The 26,942-nt window shown below is 35.7% G+C and overlaps 1 protein-coding gene across 2 annotated transcripts in view; it reads left to right on the top strand.

Annotated features, from left to right (window-relative positions):
* LOC106076440 (uncharacterized) overlaps positions 1–26,942 on the top strand; it is a 77,535-nt gene that overhangs the window by 19,351 nt on the left and 31,242 nt on the right. For both annotated transcript variants that reach the window (XM_056008927.1, XM_056008926.1), the window contains exons 2-10: positions 3,555–3,812; positions 7,135–7,235; positions 9,698–9,873; positions 20,431–20,640; positions 21,640–21,722; positions 22,660–22,755; positions 24,105–24,177; positions 24,960–25,150; positions 26,794–26,909. In XM_056008927.1, coding sequence (XP_055864902.1) covers positions 3,593–3,812; positions 7,135–7,235; positions 9,698–9,873; positions 20,431–20,640; positions 21,640–21,722; positions 22,660–22,755; positions 24,105–24,177; positions 24,960–25,150; positions 26,794–26,909 — 1,266 coding nt within the window. In that variant the 5' untranslated portion in view covers positions 3,555–3,592. The remainder of the gene's footprint in view (positions 1–3,554; positions 3,813–7,134; positions 7,236–9,697; positions 9,874–20,430; positions 20,641–21,639; positions 21,723–22,659; positions 22,756–24,104; positions 24,178–24,959; positions 25,151–26,793; positions 26,910–26,942) is intronic.

Here is a 26,942-nt window from a genome sequence, read left to right as displayed (position 1 = left end):
TAGACCCTCAGCATTTTTGTGGAAAATTCTTCAAATTTAAATGTGTTGTTCTCACTGATTTCAAACCCATATATATTTATTGAAGAAATTAAAATAAAAATGTAGCAAAATATATTTAATTTGTAGTTTATGAATTGACTAAACAAAAAATAAACATCTACTTGTGAGCAGCTTTGTCAATTAAATATCAGTATTGAGGTTCAATTCAGATAGGTTTAATATTGTGACATTTCGATTAAAAGATGTTTGGCTGTTTTAAATCTGAAAATTGGGAAACTTTATCCCGTCCATTGTATGTTTCATTACTTTAATCCCAACTAGAAACATTGAGATTATGCCTTCGTTTTAATCAAATAAGGTTATCCCCTTGTAGCTGCAAATTAACCTCATTAAATTTATGAAACAAGTCTGTTAAGTAGACTATATCCGATTTTCGCCTAATTTTTGTTTTAAAAATTGGATTTTTAGAACCCAAGAACTCAGAAAAAAAGATTGTCAAACATAAGCATTTCGACAGCTATCGTAGTTCAGTGTGAAGAAGCAATGGATCAAAGTTTCAGGCAAAGAGCAGAGCAAATAATATATGAACACTATATTATCAGTCAAGGTTAACTAGTCGACCTTTTTTTTTAGAAGTAAGTTGTTTGCAAGTAATTACATAAGAATCTTTTAGTCTCCTAACTCATCTTACCATTACACTTTTGATCTGTATTCTTGTTTAGGGGAATTTTTCTTATGATATCAGATTTAGGATTGTGTAAAACAGGTTTAAAAAACTCTTCAATGACTAGGAAAGTCAATTTTTTTTCCTATAGTGTGCAGTTTTCTGGAGTTTGATATAGGCCTAAGAAAAATATAGTAAGACGCTCACAAACCGCTTTTCTTTTGTGATATTAAGTCAAACATTTTTTTCTACTGTGGGTTAAAAGTGTTGGAAAGTATTTCAAATCTCAATCTATTTTATTATGTTGGCATCGTCTCAAATGATGTTCCAGATTAGATTGTTTCATAGCGACTTAACTTTGTTACATAAAAAGTGTCACAAACCGCTGTGAGCCCACAACCGTTTGTGTGTGTGAAGCAGAACAACCGCAGTCCACTACCATGGCCTTAGTTATTGTGGAAAGTTATAAGTTTGTTTACTGTTATTTATATTTGAGATCTAATGCAATTATTTATGTTTTTAATATATTTTAATTAGTTGAATTAGATTTATTTTATTATTGGAAGGGGATATAAGTATTATTTTTGTGCTTTAATGTTTATTTTGTTGTCACGTGACCAGGGGACCATTTTGGGAAAGGGGCAGTTGGCGCGGTCTACGTCATCACTGGTCAGATACCGATGATGCATGTAGACGTAACCACTGAGGTTATGCGTCACTGATGATGCAAGGGGACGTAACCACTGTGTTGCGGTGTAGTCCACGTGGGAGGGTTTTTGCGCTGGAAACGAACGGACAGTGGGCATGGGTTTTGTAGAGCGGACGGTCGTATTTCCCGCTTCTGCTAGTCTTCCTAAGATTGTACGAGAAAACTATATTGAAATCTAACGTTCATAGTCATTAGAGATCTGAGTTTAGTCACCAGTTGTTGATGTACCTGTATGTAAACGTTTTATTTGGAAGATTCTATATTGGATGTAAATAAAGTTATACGCCTACGTTTTTCTAACTATATTCAGGTGTTCAGTTTTATATGTTAATTATATAGACAAACACCAAATCGCGACAGGGCTAAAGCCACCAAAGTTCCAGCGTCAACAGTCGGGCCTCCAGAATCACCCTAGACCACGACCAGTTAAAGCAGGCGCCAGCACACTGCTAGCGTCTTGTGACAAAAAGCACAAATGAAATGACTTGTTTGACAAGGAAGGAATAAAGACAAATTTCTAATAACCAACACTGTAATGTCTACAGTTCTTTTTAGACTGGACATTGTACAATAGTACTTTCATGTAGACAAAGTTAAGCTGTTAAAATTTAAAAATAAACAAAATTTACTGAACTGAGTTACAATTCAAAGATACAAATCATTAATGGGAAATGAAATTGAAAGTCTCAACATGCTTAAATGAGATTCACTATCGTAGACCCCCATTTACAGGTCATTGACCAGCAATTTATTTTTCACTTCCGTAAACCCCTTGGAAGTCCTCGTAGACCCCTGGGGGTCTATATAGACCACTTTGGGAATCACTGCACTAGACCATTCTTCACCTTGCAATGTTTGACGACACTCTCACGTGTTGAAACAAAGAGACAAGAGAAAGAACAAAGAATGAAAAAAACATTTAGATATCTAAAATTTGGAAAAAACAAAACAAGAAGAGAAGATTCACATAATAATATGGTATTGATTGCTTTGGGATAGAATTTCTTTATATATTTGTACATTGTTTTCCCCAAAAAGGAGAATAGCTTCCATTAGTTTTGTGTGGATTGTCCGTCCGTCCGTTTACATCACAGAAAATAAAAAAGATATTGAAAATCCGACATCATGATATCAATTTTAGATCTTTCAAAGCCTTAATGCAAAAACTTTTCTTTTCTGAAAGCGAATCATTTAATTTATTAAATTAAATGCGCAAGCCTTATTATTGTACATAAAAGTACACCATTTTTACAACTTATTACTATTAGTAGTAAAATAAAGACTAAAGGGACTATTACTAGAGGACATCATCACTCTGTATATTTTCTAGTATCTATGTTAACAATTTTTTAATTTTCTAAAAAGAATGTTATTTTTATTACAAAATGAAGTTTGCACTGTTATGTAAGCTACTTACATTTTAAATAAAATGTTTTTTTTTTAATTTTAAAAGTGAAAGAATGTATTTCGTATAAGTCGAATGTAGTTTAATGCATCATTTAATAAGCAGTGTTTCATATAATGAATGCATTTGGATGATACATGCAAATCATGTACAGATTTCACCAAAGGGGAAAGTTGGTTAAATGTTGATTGAAAAGGTTAGGGTTCAATCTGAACTTGGCTTATGTGATGTGATTGAAAGGTTATCAAATTGATCATTTTCTAAGAGGCAGCACTATCCAGATCTACCAAAATAAATGTCAAATCAATCACTAACCATGTCCTACATAAATGTCAAATCACTTATTAACCATGTCCTACATAAATGTCAAATCATTTATTAACCATGTCCTACATAAATGTCAAATCACTTATTAACCATGTCCTACATAAATGTCAAATCACTTATTAATCATGTCCTACATAAATGTCAAATCAATCATTAAACATGTCCTACATAAATGTCAAATCACTTATTAATCATGTTCTACATAAATGTCAAATCAATCACTAATTATGTCCCACATAAATGTCAAATCAATCACTAACCATGTCCCACATAAATGTCAAATTAATCACTAACCATGTCCTACATAATTGTCAAATCAATCACTAACCATGTCCTACAAAAATGTCAAATCAATCACTAATCATGTCCTACATACATGTCAAATCAATCACTAATCATGTCCCACATAAACGTTTATCACATCTCAATGTTTTCCTTCTATTCACTAGTTTCCATGCAGGATGTTGAAGGAGTACCAAGACTCTGAATGTCGCCTCAAGTTTCTATAGAGCCTGGTCAGGAGGTCGCTGTTGTCTGCAAGACTGTGACTTGCATGAAGATCCAGTCCCAGAGCGTGGTGGTCAAGACAATGTCTCAGGTTACCGTTGGCGACATGCCGGACAGCAGGGCTGCCCTTCTGGCAGCCGAATTTGAGCGAGGGAACGCTCTGGTGAGGCTCTGCCGGGGAAACCCTCTGACCAAAGCAGGTAACTGGAAGTCTAGTTAAATGTCATGAAATCTAGCGTTAAGCCATATCTTTTATTTTTTACTTTTAAAGGTTTCGTAGCTTTTTTTTTTTTTTTTTTAGATATTATGAGTATATTGAATAATCTTCCATTGTAAAGTAAAATAAAGTTCCCCTTTCAGACCTTGTGATCTATAGGCAGATGATGTAAAGTAAGGTCATCTGTTTCTGTTCAACAAGGGTGTCTTGTGACCAGCCAACGACCATCCACCTTTACTTTTCCCCAACTAATGTCAGGTACCCATTAGAGCTTGGTAGACTCAGAGGCACCCAAAGATCCCAAATTAAAAATCCCAGTCTTCTCCAGGATTCGAAACCGGGACCCCAGTTCGGAAGCAATAAGCTTTACAGCTCAGCCACCGCGCCTTCTAATCTTCCAACGTAAGCGCATCATTTTTTGAGAGTCACACAAAGTGTGCCCGCAGCGAAACTTTTATGTCGATTTCTCATTTCTTGTACTCGCTTCTTTATTTTATTTTTTTCATCTTCTTTCTGGTCATGTACTTTCTGGTCATGTACTTTCTGGTCGTGTACTTTCTAGTCATGTACTTTCTAGTCATGTACTTTCTAGTCATGTACTTTCTAGTCATGTACTTTCTAGTCATGTACTTTCTGGTCGTGTACTTTCTAGTCATGTACTTTCTAGTCATGTACTTTCTAGTCATGTACTTTCTAGTCATGTACTTTCTAGTCATGTACTTTCTGGTCATGTACTTTCTGGTCATGTACTTTCTAGTCATGTACTTTCTAGTCATGTACTTTCTAGTCATGTACTTTCTGGTCGTGTACTTTCTAGTCATGTACTTTCTAGTCATGTACTTTTAGTCATGTACTTTCTAGTCATGTACTTTCTAGTCATGTACTTTTTGGTCGTGTACTTTTTGGTCGTGTACTTTCTAGTCATGTACTTCTAGTCATGTACTTTCTAGTCGTGTACTTTCTGGTCGTGTACTTTCTGGTCGTGTACTTTCTGGTCGTGTACTTTCTGGTCGTGTACTTTCTAGTCATGTACTTTCTGGTCGTGTACTTTCTGGTCATGTACTTTATGGTTATGTACTTTCTGGTCGTATGCTTGTTACTACCAAGTTTCAGAAGTACCTTTAGAATTGAAGATTATTAGGCACTAGCCCAAAACCTCCCTCAGGACGAGGGGATAACGGTGGGCGATGTCAAACCAAGGACCATCGTTAGTACATATCAAATAGAGATGTCTCTATAAATATATTTCGTTTATTGATGCTCATGGTTTGATCTTTTCATTCTTTGATCTAATTTGTTTCTTTCTTGATTGTTTCATAACTTTTAATATTGTTAATACATTTCCATTTCATAGCGCTATCTTTCGAATAATGTTTCTTTTAATTCTCTTCAAAGATGACACATTTTCACATATAAACTCTTTTCGTGTGTCTATTAAGTCACATTCTCCCACTTCCCAATCTCTAAGTTGAAACTTTGCATCTATTCAATGTCGATGACAAATCATAAATCATTAACAAAATTAACCGATTAGCTAATAATCTTATTATACAGACGTTATTTTAAAAAAAGATTATTTAATTTTTTTTATGTATATAAAATTTGGTAAATCATTGTATTTAGTATTGAAAGTCATGGCAGAAATTAGGCAGCTCTTCCCCATAAACTTCATATTTTGAATTAAAAAATAATATTGGTTGTTGTAGGTGTTATAGGTTGTTATAGGTGTTATAGGTTATTATATGTGTTATAGGTTGTTATAGGTGTCAACGTTATCGCTGAATAGATTTCAACTCAATCAAACAAACAATGAAAATATTTATGTCCTTCCTTTTGTTTTCTTCTTGAAAATAAAAATACGCAAAAGGGACGGAAGTCAGGAGTCTGTCTTATCGAATCCGCGTGTCTATCTTAGCAGACGACATTTTATGAAATGCTTTATTACCTCGTATGTCATATGCTCTTCTCATGGAACCGGTTGCAGATATGTTTCTAACTCGTGACCTGTAGGTTTCCCAGTTAGTTAGGAAACATTTTTCATTAAACCTACGCATCTTTTTGACAAAGCTTCTATCAACTCACTCTGCTTGTCTGATGTACACGTCATTTGTCTCACACCCAGTCTCGGATCATGTTGAAATTCCGCTCAATTATTCATTGACATAGACAAGACAGGAATCAATACAAAATGAGATTAGAAGAATGTTACAATGGCGTAGGAGGAGATTTTGAGCATCTGAGAGATTCCATTTGGAATGTTTATGTTCACAGGTAGGACACATCCCCCCGCCCCCCTCCCCTGCTGTGTCTGGTGTCAAATAGTCCAAGAAATAGTCATCGTGATGTCATCTTACTTCTGGGGCTATAGACACACTGTGTAGAGCATTCAATGTCTCATTGCAAATCTTCTTCTTCTTCTTCCTTCTCATTGTTATGTTGAAGTGTTTAGATGACTAGACCAATATATGAGATGAACTGCGCAGTGGTTTCCAAATCAGGGAGCTCCACATATAGTTTTCTTTCTATTGGGGTGATTTAGGGCCAATGTCTTGTACGGGCCTCTTGGTAAAGAGAGCAGTTTAGGAGGACGTGGTCAGCATTCTCTGGTGATACTCCACATGGGCAGATTTCGCTGGTTCCAATTTTGAGCTTCCGGTACATGTGTTGTCGTATTCTGTTGTGTCCGGTCCTGAGTCGAAAGATTAGACGTTGGTCTTGTCGGGATAGCTTATAGTAAGCTTCATCTTTCTTGTGATTTGGATGAGAGCTCGTCCATTTCTCATCTATTTTATTTACAATTAATTTCTTCAATTCTTCTGGATAGAGTGTAGAGTTTATTTGTGATTGAGTCCAAATGATTTTCTTTGAACCGAATTGAAATCACAATTGTGTTCTAGTTTCAAAACTGAATCACATACTTATATTACTCAGAAACGTGAAGCTAGGTGCTGAAACAAATGAACGATATCTACATATGAAACATAAATAAACAGGGGACCAAGTTTTTAAATGAGAGAAAGTAGTGAATTTTAAGTGATGAAAATAGGGGACTGACACGGTGGGGACGGGGCTAGCTGGGGCATGTGACCATTGACCACTGGGGGTAATTTACATGCGGGCGAATGAATCTGGACCAGAAGAATGTTTTTATGGACAATCCGATGCAATTCTGCTAGGCGGTTTTGTCGTTTCCTGAGTCACTGGTTCGGGCCTTAGTCGGCACGGTCTCTTATTTTCGTCGCTTTTAATTCTCCTCTCCTCTCATGTGTGTTAAATATGTATGTATCATTTATTCTATTACTCAGGGAAGCGAATACAGATGGCAAGAATGCTAGTATTAACTATACTGCCAACAATTGCTCTGGTTATAATGTCCAGTATTGATCTAAAAAACAAGGCCAATAAGGTATTTTTTTTATTTATTTTTTTTTTGCTATTTAGCTATATAAAAAGTTCATGAAATTATGTAAAACATTGTTTCAAATACAGATACCTGTCTGCATACGTCTATTTAGCCAGTAGTGTCCCCTCGACAAATCTATCAAGTAATTGTGTCCCTTTCACAACTGTATCGAGGGAATTGTGTCCCTTTGACAACTCTATCAAGTGAAAATTTGTGTTCCTTTGACAACTCTATGGAATGTCTCTTTGATAAAACAACAAACAAACAAAAAACTATTAATAGTTAGAGAGCGAAAGAAAGTTTGATTGAACGAAATGTATTTGGCTACCTCTGAAAAATATGTTGACCACCTGTCATTTGATATAAAACTGTTTGTTACTGTCCCCGCACTGAGGAAGATACATATGATGAGATGAATGAAATTATTTGCTATTTACAACTATATGCCTTTGAGAAAATGTATATGGTCTTTTGTGCTGCTACTTACAATTTTGATTGCTTTGAATAAGTGCAAGAAATATATGTTGTTTTATCGGTTGATTTAAATGACATAGTCTCTTTATAGTTGTAGCGTCTCACGTAATAATTAGTGTTTAAAGTGTATAAAGAATAACATTAACACAGACTAAAAACGCAAAATACCTAGATGCTATATTAAATGAAAAACTGTCATGGAAACCCCATATTGATGAAACTATCAAAAAATCAAACAAAGCATTAGGGTTTATTAGAAGAAATTTCTATAAATCAAATAACTAAAATACTATTTAACCATAGCTAGGCCAATAAGAGAATATGCATCCTCTGTTTGGGACCCCTCAACTCAAGTAAACATTAAGAAACTGGAACAGAAACAAAATAGAGCAGTGAGATTTATAACAAACGAATATTCACATTTGACTAGAGTAACACCTAAATTTAGAAAGCCTTCAGGAAAGAAGACTCAAAAGTAAAGTAGCAATTATACATAAAACACTGAACCATAATCTTCAAAAACAAAAACAAAACTTAATAAAATAGTCACAACACAAAGATATAACTACATTTTTCATTCCATATGCTGGGACAAATTTGTACAAATACTGCTTCTTCCCTAGTGCTATTAGAGCATGGAATGGGTTGCCTGAGCTAGCCAGAAAAACAAGATTAATATGCATGACTAAATAAATGTATGACGCATATGACGTAATCATCCTTTTTTTTCAAGTAACGTCTGTATCATATAAGATAAGATAAGATTGTGGGGGGGGGGGGGGAGTAAATTTCCAATAGTACTAATAAAGTGCCAAGGGAGTTAAGAAAAGTATCAAAGATCTTTCCAATAAAATTTTCTTTTTTTTTTTGTTTTGTTCATTGCAAAAATAATTTCAAAGGACAGAAATGCATGGGCAGACAATCAGTTCATCATAATATTGGCCAAGGCCACTACATTCATGGTAGCGTACAAATGCAAAAACATATTTGTAGAAAGAGAGACAGAGAGGGTGGGGGTACTGAAAGAAGTAGAAAATATTTTTCTGTTCAGTTTATGATACAAAATAAACAAAGTTGTCCGAGTCAACGTAATGTGGGAAACAAGGGGGATCATTCAAATAATTCCAGCAATCCCCATCTCCAGCGTACTCGAGAGAGTTAAAACTCCAACATGCAGAAATCTTGCTTCTCTTTATTTTTTTGCAAAACCCACTCTGACTGTCTGGTGAAAAGCTTGTACACGTTATTTCTCCGACACCCATACTTGGATCAAGCTGAAAATTTACACAATTATATATTTAACCTGACAACAACAGAATCAATAAAAAAAAGTTTGCTAATTAGTTAATTAACTATTATTTAACTATTGACAATTAATTATGTGTTAGGTATCTCGAACAATGGAAAGAAATTATACTTGATTGAAGTAGGTGGTGTAATCTGATCTAGCCCCCTTTAGTAAGTTTTAAAAAAAAGCAATACATAAGTATACAATCTTCTATTTTTCATACACACCACAACTAACTTGTTAGAATGTCGGCTTGAGGAGGCTGGAGTCATGAGTTCGAATTCATGGCGTTCCACTTTTTTGTATAAACACTTTTAAAAAACGATTACGGTAAGATTCACCCAGACATCCCTTTATTTCTCCCCCCCCCCCACCCCCCCAATTTTCCCAACTGGTCCAGACAAGTGATAGGATCATAGCGTATTGAGAAAGCTAAAAGCATGAAATAGCGCTAAACAAAAACAATTGTTTAAAATATTTCTAATCGCACAGAGTTATTATTGTTAGTTTAGATCTATTACAAATTTAATTACATGACTGATCCAAACTAATTGATACAACTACACTTCGTATAATCTTTGTTATATTAAAAAAATAAATAATTGTTATGTTTTGTTATTCTTATTCATGGCTTCTACATCGGTCTTGAAATGAGCAAACATGCCTAGACTCTAGAAGAAAATAATGAAGTTTTCTATTCCAGACACTGGCAGCCCAGCAAGTCTCGGATATAATAAGACTGAGCATGCAGGTAGGGGAGCTCATTCATTACATGCAAGTAGAACGAGGCTACACGGCGCTGCATTTCATTTCCGTCACAGACTCTAAAAACAGCCATCTTGGCGTGGAGACGAAGGCATTGGTCAGAGAAAGCATGGAGTAAGTAGGCTTTGGTTTACATTTGTTTCCTTCTAATTCGTGGTGTGTGCTACCTAGTACGTTGGCTGTGAATTATGAATTCTCATACTCAATCACTGTCTCTGTAAAATCACTGTGTAACATAATGAAGCCATCAAATGCAGTAAGAGAGAACTACAACAGAGAGCAATATGAAGAAATGTGTGACGATGTAATGGAACCTAACGTAAAACGTAAGAAAAGGATAAGAGGAAACTGGAAACACATTTTTTCCAACTAAACAACCTAAATAAGCAATAAATGGAAAGACTTGTTTTCAAACTAAATAACCTTAAAATAAGCAATGTCAAGAATTCTTTCATCAAATGATACAAAATATTTGAAGCTATCAGCAGAGGAGCTTACAAATTTGATTCCGCAGAGCTAAAAAGTGAAAAAAAAAGTGTTTTTTGTTAAATTGGTATCCTATCAGTACTTAATAATTTATCTTATCAATACGTCCATCCTTGTACAACACAACGAAGACTTCTTCAATAAAAATCCACAATAGATTTAACCGTCACAGATAATGAACATTTACAATGTGATAAACAAAATGTTTAAGCTGATTAGAAATAAATAGAACAAAAAAAAACATAAATTTAAAATATACTTAGAACAAAAACAAGATGATGTTAAGGGTAATTGTATTGTAATTGAGTTTGAATCTGTCCCGGTAATTAAAGTCTTATACAGCTAGACTAACAATAATACATCTGTGGGATTAGAAATGTTTTTACTATTTTTTTTTTTTGGGTTTAAAGCAATTCACGCTTTTAGATTTTTCAATGCGCCTATCACTTGTATGGAAAAGTTGGGCAAGGGGTAGAATGAGAAAGAAGGGGGTAACTAGGGATATACCATGATCATTTTCAAATGTATTTATTTAAACAAAAAAGGGTGAAATCCTGACTTCAAACTCAAGGGCTCTAGTCTATCAGACGTCCTCAAGCCAACCAACCACTGTACCAGAACAGTGCTTATGAATATATAAGGTTTTAGGCCCTGTATTGTTAGTTTCAAACTTTAGAAAAAAGTATAACACATACCACGATAACATTCAAGTACAATTTCTTTCCCTTGTTCGATAATAAACCAAATAATTAATTACCAATCATTAATTATCTAATAGGTTACTTTTTAAAATTGATTCTTGTTTTGTCAGTTAAAAGTAATAATTGTGCAAACGTTTCAATTTCCAAATGTATAAATATACTTCTTTTTTACTCTTGTCACTTTGACACATACTTCGGAGACTCTTTTAACCGTACAATGAATAACTTGCAATTCGAAAGAAGATTTTATATTTCTCTCTGAAGTCTCAGGGGAAAAAAATATTTATGTAGAGATGCACATTTGTATACTTCTGACACCAGTGTAATGGAGTTTTAATCTCTGTTCAAACTAGTTGTCTCTAATTACTATCAGCATTCGTCACAGCTAATTTTCTGTTACAAATACTTCAATGTTTACTTATATGTATAGAAAAAAAATGTTAATCCCAAAGTTAATGTTTGTTGATTAGATAAAGAACTAAGTCAATTTGATGTTCTTTATAACCTTAAGTTGTTGTTTTTTTAATTGGTCAAAGATAACTTTATGACTTTATGAGAAGATTCGTTTTCTTAAGTAGTCAGCCATTTTGAAAGCCATTCTTCTCGGTTTGTGATGTCTGAGAACGACTTCCTGCAGCCCAAGACAGTCTGGATGAAGCTGCTTGCTGGACATAAAAGAGACTGGATGGAGCTCGAGTTACGTTTCCTTGATACGCTCTTCCGCTTGCTGTTGCTTGGTTCCTGTTTGTTTGGGATAGCAGCCATTTTATGAATGGTGCATGGCAGTTGATTTACAAAGCTAACTACAAATACACTCTCGCAATTGTTTATGTTGCTGTGATTGAAAGGGACCTGGCCTAGATTAAGATTTAACAAAATCAATACAATGAATTGTATTCAAATACAGATAACTTGATTCAAAATGTCAAAATATATTAATACATATTTTGTTATCTAAATTACTTTTGAGAGTGAATATGTGGATAGTGTATAATAAAAAAAAGTGCATACACAATGAAAATGTTGAAACTTAGAAGCTAACACTATTAGAAAAAACAACGAACGATTATCTAACGTTTTTTTTTTTAAAAGACACGGAAAGACAGAGGAGTCGTCGAAATCTACATTTAGATAGACCCTTCATAGGCGCAGCTTATAGAAAGACATTAACTTAATATAGGAAGTTCTTAACCAATTCGAGGAATCTATTAGGTCCCACAAGGAGCACCAGAACAGTGTTAAAACAAAACTTAACAAACAAAACAAACGGACAACTCATGAACTACAAAGACATTTCTACATAGAACTATTCCAGTAAAAAGAAGCAGGCAACAATAACGGTGGAAATATAAATGTTACGTTTTATGAACTGGCCAGGTTTGAAGAAACCAGTAACTGAAGTCGGGACGGGGATGAGCGGTTAGTAATATAACAAACTCAAATAGCGTAAAGTGTACATGTTATGTTTGCTAAGTGTACTGGTCATGTTTGCTAAGTGCACTGGTCATGTTTGCAAAGTGTACTGGTCATGTTTGCTAAGTGTACGGGTCATGTTTGCTAAGTGTACTGGTCATGTTTGCTAAGTGTACTGGTCATGTTTGCTAAGTGCACTGGTCATGTTTGCTAAGTGTACTGGTCATGTTTGCTAAGTGTACGGGTCATGTTTGCTAAGTGTACTGGTCATGTTTGCTAAGTGTACTGGTCATGTTTGCTAAGTGCACTGGTCATGTTTGCTAAGTGTACTGGTCATGTTTGCTAAGTGTACTGGTCATGTTTGCTAAGTGCACTGGTCATGTTTGCTAAGTGTACTGGTCATGTTTGCTAAGTGTACTGGTCATGTTCTACAAAAAAAAAGTCACCCCAATGATGCTTACTACTGGAAATAAAATAGACCTACCTTAAAGAGAATGTCTTATTACTTAGAGGAAGTCTGATGGGGAAAAATGCTTTAATTGAAGATAAATTGAAGCGAGTCTGAGTGGATTGTTTACGGCAGAGAATTTCAAAGACTCCCCAACGAGACTAATTGCACTTAATGCACTAACAAAACAAGATTACAAACACAACATGGGCGGTCCCTGAATAGTCATCTGCTTGGTAAACAATACATCAAACAAGACAGGTTTCAATGTTATCAGGAGCAACGAAGTGCCAACAATCTTCGCTCCATCAATATAAGACATGTGCTGGGAAAAGTGTTGACGACATACTTGTATTGTTGTGTATTGTTATTATTGTGATATTGTTCATATTGTAATCAAAGTAATAGTAATATATTTTCCATTTTTTTTTAGATATAAATGTGATAAACACGTGGACGAACAGACAGCCTAAACAAAACTAATTGTGGCTTTTAACCTTCGGCCGGTGAAAAAATAAAGCAAACATTTTACTGAAAAAAATACTGTATCAGTTCTGTATGACAATATCTAGATTGAAACTTGATACAAACAACTTAGAAGTTTAGTTCTCTACGGTTCAACCACCTTATGCTTGTCGTCCATTCCATTTTTCTTCTTAAATTTGTTGCCTTAATGCAACAGAGACGAGATCTACATTAATGGTGCGTGACAGAGTGCCATCATGTCCCCCCCATGTCCCTCCATTTTGCAGTATTGGGTCAAGGTATAGCCATCGATTTGTTGTACATGTGGATGATTCGTTACGACTGAATGTTTTCGACCATCGACCTATTCAACTCCCTCTCCCACACATACCACTGGCAGTTTTCTACTTCCAGGTTTAACTAGTTAATTTTGTATTCACTGAAATAGTTCTGAGAAGGGCGTCGAACTCTTTGTCCGCCCATCAGGGCCAATATTTGCAAGTCTTGCGTAACAATCAGAAATCGCAATGATTTTGTGTTCATTTTTGAAAGAAAAGATTTAGTTTAGGTATTTCAATCCTAGTTCCCTACCCTTCCAATCCCTTTCTATTGCCAACCAACTACTAGTTCTATGAAAAATGACCTGCACTACAAATGAATGATCGAAACAAAATTGAAACGTATGCTTTGCATTCATATCTTTTTAAGGAACATAATACAAATGCTATAAAAACCTTAAGTATTTTGTAATATAAACAAGTAGTATAATAATAATAAGGCTTGTCTTCTAGTTAGTCAGAAGAGTTATAAAGAATGTAGTATTTCCCATGGCTACGCAGCCCCGGCTGTGACCCACATATTTTGCCACCTCCAGACACTAGCGGATCCAGAACTATGGAGTGGGGGGGGGCGATTTTTTTCCAAACCATAACCCTAACGTCCAGTAAACCCTAACCCTAAGCATAAACGCGCGTACAGTACACATATATATATATATATATATATATATATATATATATATATATATATATATATATATATATATATATATATATGTGTGTGCGCGCGCGCGTGTGTGTGTGTGTGTGTTAGAAGGCAGGGTTTCTCAACCTTCGGCGGAAAAAAAAAGCCATGTTGAGAACTTTCTCTTGACTGCTAGGGGGCCTGGGGGAGCGCTGCAAGCTTCCCCAGTGGGGATCGGGGCGAAGCCCCGACGCCAAACCGTTTTCTTGCATTCTTCACAGCAGAAACGCACTCTCCTGACATCTACAGCTTATTATTCATCTCATTCAAAAAGGACCTTTTGGAAATGTTTTACTTGAAAAATATTGTAATATGAACTTATAGGCCCTTACTATATTGCAAATACAACCGATTTGTTCCTTGAAAAGCTAAGATACCACACATATTTAGATTAAGGCTTTGACGATCGCCGCCGAAAAAAAATTATCCCCAAAAAAATAAAACAGCCATGTTGAGGCCTTTCTCTTCACAGCTAGGGGGTCTGGGGGGCGCTGTTTTCTGGCATTCTTCGTTGCAGAAATGCATTCTCCTGACATCTACAGCTCATAATTCATCCTATTAAAAAGGGACCTTTCTGAGAAATTAAGTGAACTAATTAGATTCTTCTCCAATTTTTTTTCATTTTTAGGATTTAAGTGTCAAATTGTTATAGTGAGTTATAGTCCCAAATTTTTTATACAGCAGAACAATATCAGCATGAGAAAAGGTTGGGAAAATATGACTAGGAAAATGATATTTGGGTTAAGAACTCATCTAAATTGTTAATCTTATAATGAAAATTTTCGTATGAATTTTAAATTTTCAACAAAAAAGTCTTTCTTCAAATAACTAAGATAAATTCGTGTGCAATTACGCAAAATATGTCGCCATATTTGACTTTTCTGTTTTAAAACGTCATGTTTTCGTCTGGAAAGGGGAGGGGGCGGTAGAGTGAAAACGTTAATCCTTGCTCTTTTTTTTATAATTTCTGCTAATGATTGCGTTTGGCATTAAAGAATAAGGGGTCTATAGCATATATAAATTATATTAGTGACATTTTTTGTGTTATTTCTTAATTAACTAAAATACAAAAAGAAAAAAGTATTGGTTTGTCCGATGATCAGAATGCGATTGCAAGTATCGCCCCTCCCACCTGGTACAAGCCTTTTTCATTTCATATTTACTAATGATAAAATTTGAGATCAGAGTGTATGTGCGACATAATCTACAAATGGGTTTAAAACATCAATATGTAGCTTATATTATATAGAAATTCAATTAATTTTGTTCACAAACTATGATTTCTCGGTAAAAATAGGACCGCCCCCCCCATTCAGAGGGCTAGGGTGGGGAGGGCAATAGAAGCAATCACCCCCCTGCCCTCACCGAATCAGTTAAGATACCAAACGTATAGCGATATAATATAAAAATGATATAGTAATTCAACTAATTTTGTTCACAATCTATGATTTCTAAATAAAAGAAGGAGGACCGCCCCCCCCCAACTCAAAGGGTTTAGGTTGGAAGGGCAGTAGATGTAATCACCCCCCCCCCCACCACTCCGCCGAATCGACTAACATGGGAACGACATAATATAAAGATTGGTTAAAAATATCAATAACAAGTTTCATTATATAGATATTTAACTGATACTGTTAACAAGCTGTGATTTCTACAAATAAATTGGACCGCAACCCCACTCGAAAGTTTATGGTGGGGGCGGGATTGATGCCATCGCCCCTTCCCCCTCCCACCAAATCGGCCAACATACTAGAGAGGGGGGGCGAAATAATCTAAAAATAGGTTGAAATATAAATAATTAGTATATATTATTAACATAACTAATAAATTCGTATACAAATTGTGTGATTTCTTTACTAAAATTCGTCCCCCCCCCCTTGGGGGAGGGTGTCGGCCGAATGGGGGGGGGCGATCGCCCCTACCGCCTCCCCTCCCCCTAGATCAACCAGTACCTCCAGAGCAGGCATAACCATTGTCCGCCGGTGGTCGATTTAGATTTTCTATTCGCCGTCTATGTATGTCATCGGCAGCAGATTTTCTTTAGGTCTCAAATGTGTATCACGTGGCCTTTGTGAGTAACCTCCTGCTGTCTCGTTCTGAAGCCGCACGCAACCAGGTATTCTCTTCTATTGTCAGTTAAAGTTGGCGCCTAAGTTAGTCTTTAAGCTGGTCTTCCGTGGGGCACCTCTGTTACGTCGATCACCTTTCAGCTTACCAGAAAAAGACTGCTTTCGGCATACATCGCTCCTCATATGGGATACGTGCCCCGCCCAGTGAAACTGTCGGACCACACAAATATAAAGCAATAATATAGAAAACATATTATTAAGTATCACATAGAAAAACATTCACAAAATAATGTAAGAAACTATAAACATAAATAATCAATCAGAAAAACACAAGAAAACAACCAATGAAAAAACAACAACACAATAACAGAAAGAACCAGTGGGGAACAACTATTAACAACACATGGTAAGAATTAAAAAAACAACAACTCTGACTTAATAAGATATATTCTAAACAAAATGTAGACACATGTAAACAGTTATATTTAAAAAAATCATCTTTAATAAAAGTAACTATCTTTAACTAGATCTTCATCTGTAGTCAGTACTTTTACTGAGCTTGGACAAGTGGTAATCAACGAGTGGACACGTGACTTTCAATCACCGCTGTTGACCAAATCAGGAAATGTATTAATCTCAATGTTCCAAAGTTCATCTATTTATAATGCCCTGGAGAGTACTTTCCCCTTGATAACAATGCTACTTTAATATCATGTTGTTAAGTATTTGATGTCTCCAAGTGACCTCATTTTGTCATTTACACTAAACGCAATGGAAACGTTACACTCACACACACACACACACACACACATGTAACAACCGATTTGGTAAGGAAAAAATACTGCTAGAAATGTTTATAGTTAAATACAAAGTAATAAAGACTCTCATTTTTGGATGGGTGGCTTGAGCCACTTAAAGAACTTACATACGGCTGGAGTTCTAATCTCGAGATAGACCAGGACTGTGTTAGTTGAGTGGATCCACGGAAAACGTTTCCAGGATATCCCCCCCCCCCCATACACACTTGCCCACAACTGGAAAGCCAACTAGACAGATGAGCTTGCACTGCGCCATTTTGTTTTATAGCCATCAAATAGAATCGTCAATTTTATTTAATTATGCAGAACATAATTGACCACAATAACAACACCTGAATATTTATTCATTAACTTAAATAGCATTGCTGCATTACATGCGGAGGTGGGTCATCCGTCATCATGGAAAAGTACATAGAAGGCTAATTCATAAAGCGCTGGCTGTGTATGTGTGTGTATTTGCTTTGTGTGTGGATAATGTTGTAGTAGTTGTGCTAAAGTGAACAACTGTAGTGAAGAAGAATGAAATTATCTTATCTTATTTTATCTTAACTGATAGATGTTCTTTGGACTAGTCTCCAGTGTCACATTCTGTAAGCTTCGGTTCAATGTACCGTGAGAAACTTCTGAAAAATGCAAACAACGAATTGAAAAACAAAAAGTTTCAAATTTGAAATTTAATTTTTTTTTAAAGATGACCGACAGAATAATGTTGGGCGGGGGGCAATAGGGGCTACCCCACGAGGCCCCGTGCTTTATAGATTACTTGGCATGTGACAACAGAAAGCCTCTTACTCCCCACTCGTTAGCTCAGTTGATAGAGCGTCGCGCTAATAATGATCATGAATGTGGTGGGTTCCATCTCCATTACTGCCAGTTTTGTTGTCTTTAGCTTTTAATAACAAATCAAAATATTGATATTTAGTTTTAGATATTATTTGAACATAAGGTGGAATTGATTTTTGAAATATATATATATATTGTTTCTTTTTTGTAGAAAACGATCAAATTTTCAATTGCTAATAAAGTGTTGAGAGTGATGTATTACTTCCAAATCGAATGCTTTGGTGGGGTACCTTTTCATCCAACCATTTCCTTTAACAAAAGTTAAGCACAACTCTGCTCGAGGCGGGTTTCAAACTCGAGCTCCCTTCATAGGTGGCCAAGTAGTTATACCCCTCAGACACACATCTCACTTTCAGAAAGATTAGATAGGTTAGAAAGACAGTAATTCAATTTTCTTAAATGTTTTAGATAAAAACAAAAAAAAAACAAACAAATAATTTGTTATAAAATCTAATATTGTAAGTTTCAATGAAAAATAACAAACAAAAAATAAACGTAAAAACAAGATTTGTTAGCAACTAGTTGAACTGATTTTGACCGAGCAGCGTTGGAACCTGGTCTCAATATTGAGGGCTTTATCTTTTGGTATTCTTGTTGCTCCTTATAAGTTTGCTGAGAGAGAGAGAGAGAAAGAAAGAGAGAGAGAGAGAGAGGATAGAGATAGAGAGAAAGAGAAAGAAAGAGATAGAGACTAGAGGAGAGGGAGGACCACGCTAGTCCACACAGTGCACCGACATCAGAGACTCGTGGCTCACAAAATTGAGTCCAATTCCCCGTGGTTAGCTCTGCATTCGACCGTTTCTAGCGTACATGGTAGGACCCAACGTAGTAATGGTCAATACCATTAAGAACCCTTAGGCAGGACATGAGGTGAAGAGCTCCCTGCCCACGCCTGGTCACAAAATAAAATCCTTTCCAACTATTAATCGCGGAATAATGGCTCGACGACGCTGATTTCCTATTGAACTTTCAAGGTTCTCAATCAGAAAGATAATTTATAATATTTGATAAATCGTTAAACAAGTTATTGACATTTATTAAGTTAAAATCTGTGCATAAAAAAACAAGGTTACAAAGACAGTTAGTCTGGACACACAAACTTAAAATCGGCCCCCCGAAGTGGTCCACCTAGAGAAAGACGGACAGATCTAATATTGATAGAGGATAGAACATATTAGGCTGTAAAAAATATACTTTAAAAAATCATCAAAAAATGCATATCAATTTTACAGGATGTGACTCACAAAAAAATGCAGAAATATTATTAACTAAAAAAAAGAAAAAAAAAAGTTTCAACTGGGTTTCGAATCCAGGACGTTCTGTGTGTTAGGCAGATGTGATAACCATTAACCACTACACTACGGAAACACATATTTAAATGGAATATATATTTGATATCTTCCCTTATACTTTCAGTTTGATACAAACTAGACATTGATCTAGTGTCATCTAGCTAAATCTAGACCTAGATTTAGATCTAAATTCAAGATCTAAGTCTAAGCCTAGATCTAGAAATAGAACTAAGTCTAAAGTCTATATCTAGAGTTAGATTTCAGATTTAAAGAATAAGTCATTCTAAGTCTAAGTCTCTCTAGATCTACATCTATTCAAAGTCTAAATCTAGAATCTAGAGTTAGATCTAAGACTCAAAGTCTATATCTAAGTCTAGCTCTAGATCTATAATCTACTATATCTAGACTTGAACTCGTATACAGATCTATGTAGATCTGGCTTTTATTTATTGTAATTTAGATTCAGATTGTTGTCAAGTGTATAGCCTAATGAGGATGTGTGAAATCTGCGCGGTAAAAGTAGTGTTTTTTTTTAAACTTAAAATTGAAACGAAGTTCGTATTAAAATTCTGTTTAAAAACAACACTCGAAACAGTATTCTATTCCACGAGTTAGTTAATAAATGCAAAATCTATTTTAGAATGATCCATTGATACCTTATCAATTGTGACCTTAGTTGAATTTTTTTTTACCAATGCGCGAGTCTATGAATGAAGCTTGATTTATTAATGAAGAATCTTGTGAACTTTTTAATAAGACTTACTTCCCCTGAAGTTTTTCATTGAAAAGTGGTGTAATTTTTTGAAAAATCTGCATGCATATATAATTTTAAAAATTAGATGGTTCACTTCCAGAAAAGAAAAAAGTAGCCGTTGCATCAGAACTTTGAATGATCTAAAATATCATGATGTCCGATTTTAATTTTCTCTTCTAGTTTCTGAGATCTAAACGGGACGGACGGACAGACGGACAGAAAACTAATAGCGTCTGATCCCCTTTCAGGGGCCGCTAAAAATCGTACTTTACTTATTTATAATTAAGACATTGAAGTTCAAATATTGCATCTATTTAGTTTCCATCTCACAGTGAAAGATTTATTTTTCTATCTTTTAGCAACACTGACAAAAAAATCGGCAACCTTCGACTGTGGCCCTTGGACAACGCAACGAGGTATGGGATGTTTGCTGACTTTGCCCAGTTCAAGGTCATGCTACAGAACTACAGAGATAACTTGTTGAACTCACCGGACACGAACAGAACCATTCGTCAAGAGATGTCTTTCTATGTCAGCGTTATTGAGTATCTGATTCAATGGCTGTATGGGTGAGTCCTATGTTTTATTGAGAGCTCAGTCTGGGCAAACATCTAGTTTGCTTTTTAAAATTTTATACACGTTAATTAAGCTTGTATATTTCTGTTGGCTGTTTAGGAATAATATCTAGTAGGATTTAAACTCAGCACCATCATATAATTGCATACTTCAGTGAGCGTCCATTAAGGGTCAAGCTTACACCCTATTATGACCCTTAACCAATTGGAAGGATTTTACACAGAAGCCTGGCATGAGAGATGGCTCTTCACAGATTCCTCTGTCCGGAGGACCCCAATCAATTAGATAATCGTTAATACACACCCATTGTTGAGAAAGAATTTAATTTAATGAGCCACTGTCTGGGTTTCTCATCCCAGCGAGGCCGGAAATCTAGCCCACGTGAAAGAGCAATCACCACAGCGTATGGTCTCCGTGAAGAACGGCGTGAAGGATGGGACGATATAGGGGAGCCTTTCTTTCACCCTCCCCACATGCAGCACTTGTACGCTAGAACGAGCTGTGTGAGCCCACTGGAGGTAGTGTTCTACTAGTAACTGGCAGGGGCGTAGTGAGCAAAACGTGCGTCCGGGTCAATAACATTGTTGGCGCCCCCTCATTTTCCATGAACATCAAATAGAAATATAGGCTTATAAATAAAAAGTATTTAATAATAATATAATACACAAAACCTTAGAATGTATTACCTAACAAAAATATCCACAATAATTTATATTTTTTGCATGTTGTACTCCAATGAGGGTGGCGCCTGGGGAATCGTGCCCCTCTCCCCCAATCCAATATGCCTCTGGTTACTATGGCTATATCTGAGATGAACTGTGGCTATATCTGAGACGAACTGCGTATTGATGTCCAGATCAGGGGACTCTTCATACAGTTTGTCTTGTGTTTCAGTAATACTTATATTTAGTTAATAGCGAACACGTAGACTTATATTGGAAGAGAAAAACTGATGCATGTAAATACTTGACACTGTGGTGAACTTTCTCTAGAGCTATACAGTACACACAGGAAGGGAACGAATGGAGACAGCTTGTGGCTTACCAGCTTCTTATTTCTTGCAAGAATGACATAGGTAGGTTGTGGAGTAGAATGTCAAAGGTTGTTGTTAGAATGTCAGATGAATGAAAGGTTTTGAACAAAAAGAATTTAATGAGAATGGCATAGGTTGTTGAGTAGAATGACAGGTTGTTAATTAGAATGTCACAGATTGTTGAGTAGAATGACAGGTTGTTAATTAGAATGTCATAGGTTGTTGAGTAGAATGACAGGTTGTTAATTAGAATGTCATAGGTTGTTGAGTAGAATGACAGGTTGTTAATTAGAATGTCAAATGTTATTGTTAGAATGTCGAATAAATGACATTGGTTGTTATGTAGAATGACATAGTTTGTTTAGCTAAATAACATAGGCTGTTGAACTAAACGTCATAAATTGCTGAATAAAATGTCATAGGTTTTAAAGTAGAACGGTTAAGTTTGTCGTTAAAAATAGTTCCTGCCCTTTAAAATTTTCGTTCAGTACTGCTACTATTAGAAATAAATCCACGAATAAAATAGTGTACTATTTATCTAACTTCAATTACAACTTCTATTGAACCTCTCTGCGGTGTCTCTAACTACAGCTGTGTCTTATCTATTCAATCCTTAAAAAAAACAGTTTTAAGAACTGATTGTTTCATTATGAGCTTGACTCAGTAACAAGCTGAATGTCTGCTCACAAGTTAGTCTTACACCAATGGAACGTTTTCATTTTTAATGTTCTATTCCACGCAATATTTGTGTCTGAGTTAGACAAAAGTTAGTTAACTAACGAAGGGACTTGTGTTCAAATTCCGATGTCGACCAAGATTTACTAATCAGAATTGTATTCGAACTAAGTTGTCCTTGTACGTATGACGGAAACCCACCCCACACGCGTCAATAAAAAGAGATTGCCCCAGAGCGCATCGACAGTGCATAAGAGATGAACTCTACCAGGTAAATAAACATTTTTTTTTGTCCATACTGCAGGTATTGAAAGAACATTGGGCGGAGTCTTTTATATGGTTGGACAGTTCCGGCAAGATGAGTTTATGTGGTTCTTGAGCTCTCAGAGTAGAGGAATAGGTCAGCACCATTTTCACTTGTTACAAAGACTTTTTTTTTACAATAATGTTTGCTTCATCGCTTGAAATGCAGATCTGACATACACAAGATAATATATTTATGTCCAGAAACTCGTCTAAGGGTGCCCGACTTTGTTAAAAAACTGAAAATGGTTTAAAGAAGAAACAAATTAGCAATATATTTACTTGTTTGTATTAGTTACTCGACACTACAACAAAGACTAAACAGCCCGAAATACACTTAAACAGAAGACACTTAGTTTGTTAAGACATATAAAAGTCCCTATAATGATAATAAACTGCAAAAATGTCTTTCACAATGGGTTTTCTTCTTTTATCACTAAGATGATGAAGCAACAAATGACATTTTAGAGGCACCGTTTCATTCAAAATACAGGAGAAAAGTTTCAACATACAAAAGAACGTTTTTACCATTGTTTAGTCTCGTACTATCTGATAGTTTGGGAGTCTTTGTGGTCTTGTAAGAAAACTTTTTATTGATCTGTAAATATATGGATGAGATATTCGATATGCCACTTTATCCATTTCCGAAATTTCAGGAATTAACTGTAAACAAAATCACAAATGTAATTCAGCCAAACTCAACTATTATGTCCAACAAAAAGGCCTCTATTTAATAAATAAAATGCAGTGTGCATTTCTCCCCTAGAGATCAACTACGTTTGATTAACGTAGAAAGAACACAATGAATGTCTTTTCTCATTGCGCATGGAGATTTATTTAATACATGGCAGAAAAACTATACATAGCAGCTTTTTGGTGTATTCGGTGTAGAACATAAAGGACATGGTGATAAACTTTTTACAAATAATCCAATGGATGCACATTTGAGCACTGTAGAATCAGAGTACACGAATTCTTTTGTTTGTAACCCACATTTATTGTATAGTTTGTATGGCAGCTGAATCTCACTTGGACTTCAAATCTCATTAAAAACAACTAGTGGTAATGAATGATTCGAAGATCAACTGCAACTCAATGAGATCTTGTTAAAATTAATGCTCAGTCATTATTATTACTTACTTAGTAACAGTGAAGTTTATCTTGAAAATCTCTTTATATTTATTAGCGCTCAAGCAATTGTTGTCGAGAATGAAAAGTTATGTTTGTTATCGATGAGTCCTTTATAGCTTTGGGAATATCGGAAAGTGTCATGTGAACTTAATATTGAACTCAATGTTGTCGCAATCGCAAGAGCTTGCGAGCCACCTCTACGACATCTAGCTGCAGTCACGTGACAAACTGTTTGAAATGAATATGTCTTCTCGGCCTACTTTGATGAAATCTAGCCCCATGGTTTTAGAATTCAATTTGTATACTACTTAACAGGTAACTTCCTGGCCTGTCAGCTGTTTTCTCCTTTGTTACAAGAACTCTATGATAAAAAAATGGAAAAACACAGGTAAGATTGATCTGAACATTTGTGAAAACTTTAATTTCATTATGATATGTGGCCAAAATTGCGTGTGCGTGCTAGAGGTGAGTTGATTTGTACAAGTAATAATATATTACTTTATTATCAAATGATAAGTACATATTTCAATTATTAAGTATTTGCATTTAGTATTAAATATTGTTATTGTTCAACGATCGTTGACCACATATTTACAGTTCGGTTGTTATGCAACTAGTTTTACTGTTGTTATCTGATTACTGCATTAGAGGTGGGGAACCCGGTTAATTATATCATCCCCTAAACCCGTAAACCCCACCATGACACCCATGTTCAAACGAAGAGATTTTAGACAGGGTTACTAAACCGTTTGGACCCCACGAAGACCTGCTATTTAAAAAAACGCAAACTAAAACTCTATGGCCATATTACAAGGTCTTCGGGGCTCTCAAAGGCCTTCCTTCAGGGAACAGTACCAGGAAAAGAAGAGGCAGTCTGAGAAATCGATGAGAAGACAACAAACATGAATGGACTGGCTTGCCGATGAAAGATATTCTGTCGAAGGCAATATGCAAAGAGGAAGGGAGAAATGACGGACGACAAACTTTATGTGACGTCCCCAACGGTCCAACAGACAAAGGGATGGGTGAGGTAGAAATGAGGAGGTCCCACTAAGACTTCTAGCTTTTAATCCTAGCTGCACGACCTCTGGTTAGCATCAGTATCCATATATTGTTATACGTTCAAAGTTCTATGTTGCTACAATGATCATAGCGTTCTATTTCTTCTAGACAGGACAACCTGATCAACAACATTGACAGAATGAGGAATGAGATTATAGTCGTCTCTGAGAACACCAGCAGAGTGATCGAGAAATCGTTTGACGCCAGCACCTGGTGGTTTGACAACATGACCTTGTTCCTCAACGTTCTCTTTGACATTCAGAATGCGCTGGCCATCGATATAGCTGAGTCTTTGGATGGTAGGTACAGTAGAAGCTTTATACTAGACTGGACTCTTCATACTACAGTAGAAGCTTTATGCTAGAGTGGAAGCTTTATACTACAGTGGAAGCTTTATGCTAGAGTGGACGCTTCATACTACAGTAGAAGCTTTATGCTAGAGTGGAAGCTTTATACTACAGTGGAAGCTTTATGCTAGAGTGGACGCTTCATACTACAGTAGATGCTTTATGCTAGAGTGGAAGCTTTATACTAGAGTGGAAGCTTTATACTAGAGTGGAAGCTTTATACTAGAGTGGAAGCTTTATACTAGAGTGGAAGCTTTATACTAGAGTGGAAGCTTTATATACTAGAGTGGAAGCTTTATATACTAGAGTGGATGCTTTATACTAGAGTGGAAACTTTATGCTAGAGTGGAAGCTTTATACTAGAGTGGAAGCTTTATATACTAGAGTGGAAGCTTTATATACTAGAGTGGAAGCTTTATACTAGAGTGGAAGCTTTATGCTAGAGTGGAAGCTTTATGCTAGAGTGGAAGCTTTATACTAGAGTGGAAGCTTTAAACTAGAGTGGAGGCTTTATATACTAGAGTGGAAGCTTTATGCTAGAGTGGAAGCTTTATGCTAGAGTGGAAGCTTTATACTAGAGTGGAAACTTTATACTAGAGTGGAAGCTTTATATACTAGAGTGGAAGCTTTATGCTAGAGTGGAAGCTTTATGCTAGAGTGGAAGCTTTATGCTAGAGTGGAAGCTTTATACTAGATTCCAGCTAATAGAATTTAGCTTCTTATAACTTTCATTATACCTCATTATTAACAACTCCCTAAATCTGTTCACATTTATCTTCATTTGATGTAACAATACTCGATTCTTTCTTTTCAATCGTGTAATAAACAATGAAGAATGAGAACTGGAATCGATTCTTAAACTTGTGATAGACTGGTAATTAGCCTCATTAAAGAATTCTGAATAATAAAAATGCCATGTTTTTCTGTGTTGTAATTTCGATCTCGTCTTAGCACGTAACATAATTGCAGGTCGCAACTGAGTTTGCGTAATCACGTGAAACACTGCATTCAGCCTTAATCTTTGGAATCGAACACACTGCCATCATAAATGACATCATCAGTATAACAATATTTTAAAATTTCCACCTTTAACTAAATCCAATACTTGGCGAAAACAAAATTGAAATGGTCACTAAAGAAGAACTGTGAGATGTTTTTTGTCTTTAAAAGTAGTTAGAATGCACAGTATTTCTTGTGTTTTGTTGATAGCATAATTTTTTTGTCTACACTATGCTTTATAGAGCTCTAAACGAGTTGAAGGGTGGACCTTCCATTATAGATCATACAAGTTTTTGAACATTAATATCTCAACGACATTTCAATTGGTTGAGTCTGTATACTTGAAAACAACAAAAAAAAAATTGCTTTTTCAGAATTGAATCTTTTCAATGTTCTCTTGGAAAGTAATCAACGAACTAATTATTTTAAATGAATGAGATTCAAGTCTACGTTAAATAAAGCGTGCTTTAGATCTGTATCATTTATCCAGGACAGAAGTAATTACATGCATTCTGCCTGTTTGTTTTGTGGTCAGGACATGTTCTGTACGTCATCATACACCTTCTGTTGACCCCGCCCTATCTCTCCATTCACAGAGTTGAGTCGCCAGTCGACCGAGGACATATCGATTAGCATTACCTTAGTGTGTGTCTTCGTCTTCTTGGCACCAGTCATCGTCCTATCTGTGCGAATGTTGCTGCTGGATATACAGGTAATCATTTGGATTGTCCATGAAAATACTTTA

Source organism: Biomphalaria glabrata, chromosome 13 (genome assembly GCF_947242115.1).
Source record: "Biomphalaria glabrata chromosome 13, xgBioGlab47.1, whole genome shotgun sequence".
NCBI lineage: Eukaryota > Metazoa > Mollusca > Gastropoda > Planorbidae > Biomphalaria > Biomphalaria glabrata.
Note: the sequence above shows the minus strand (reverse complement) of the source record. Positions and strands in the feature narration are given on the sequence as shown.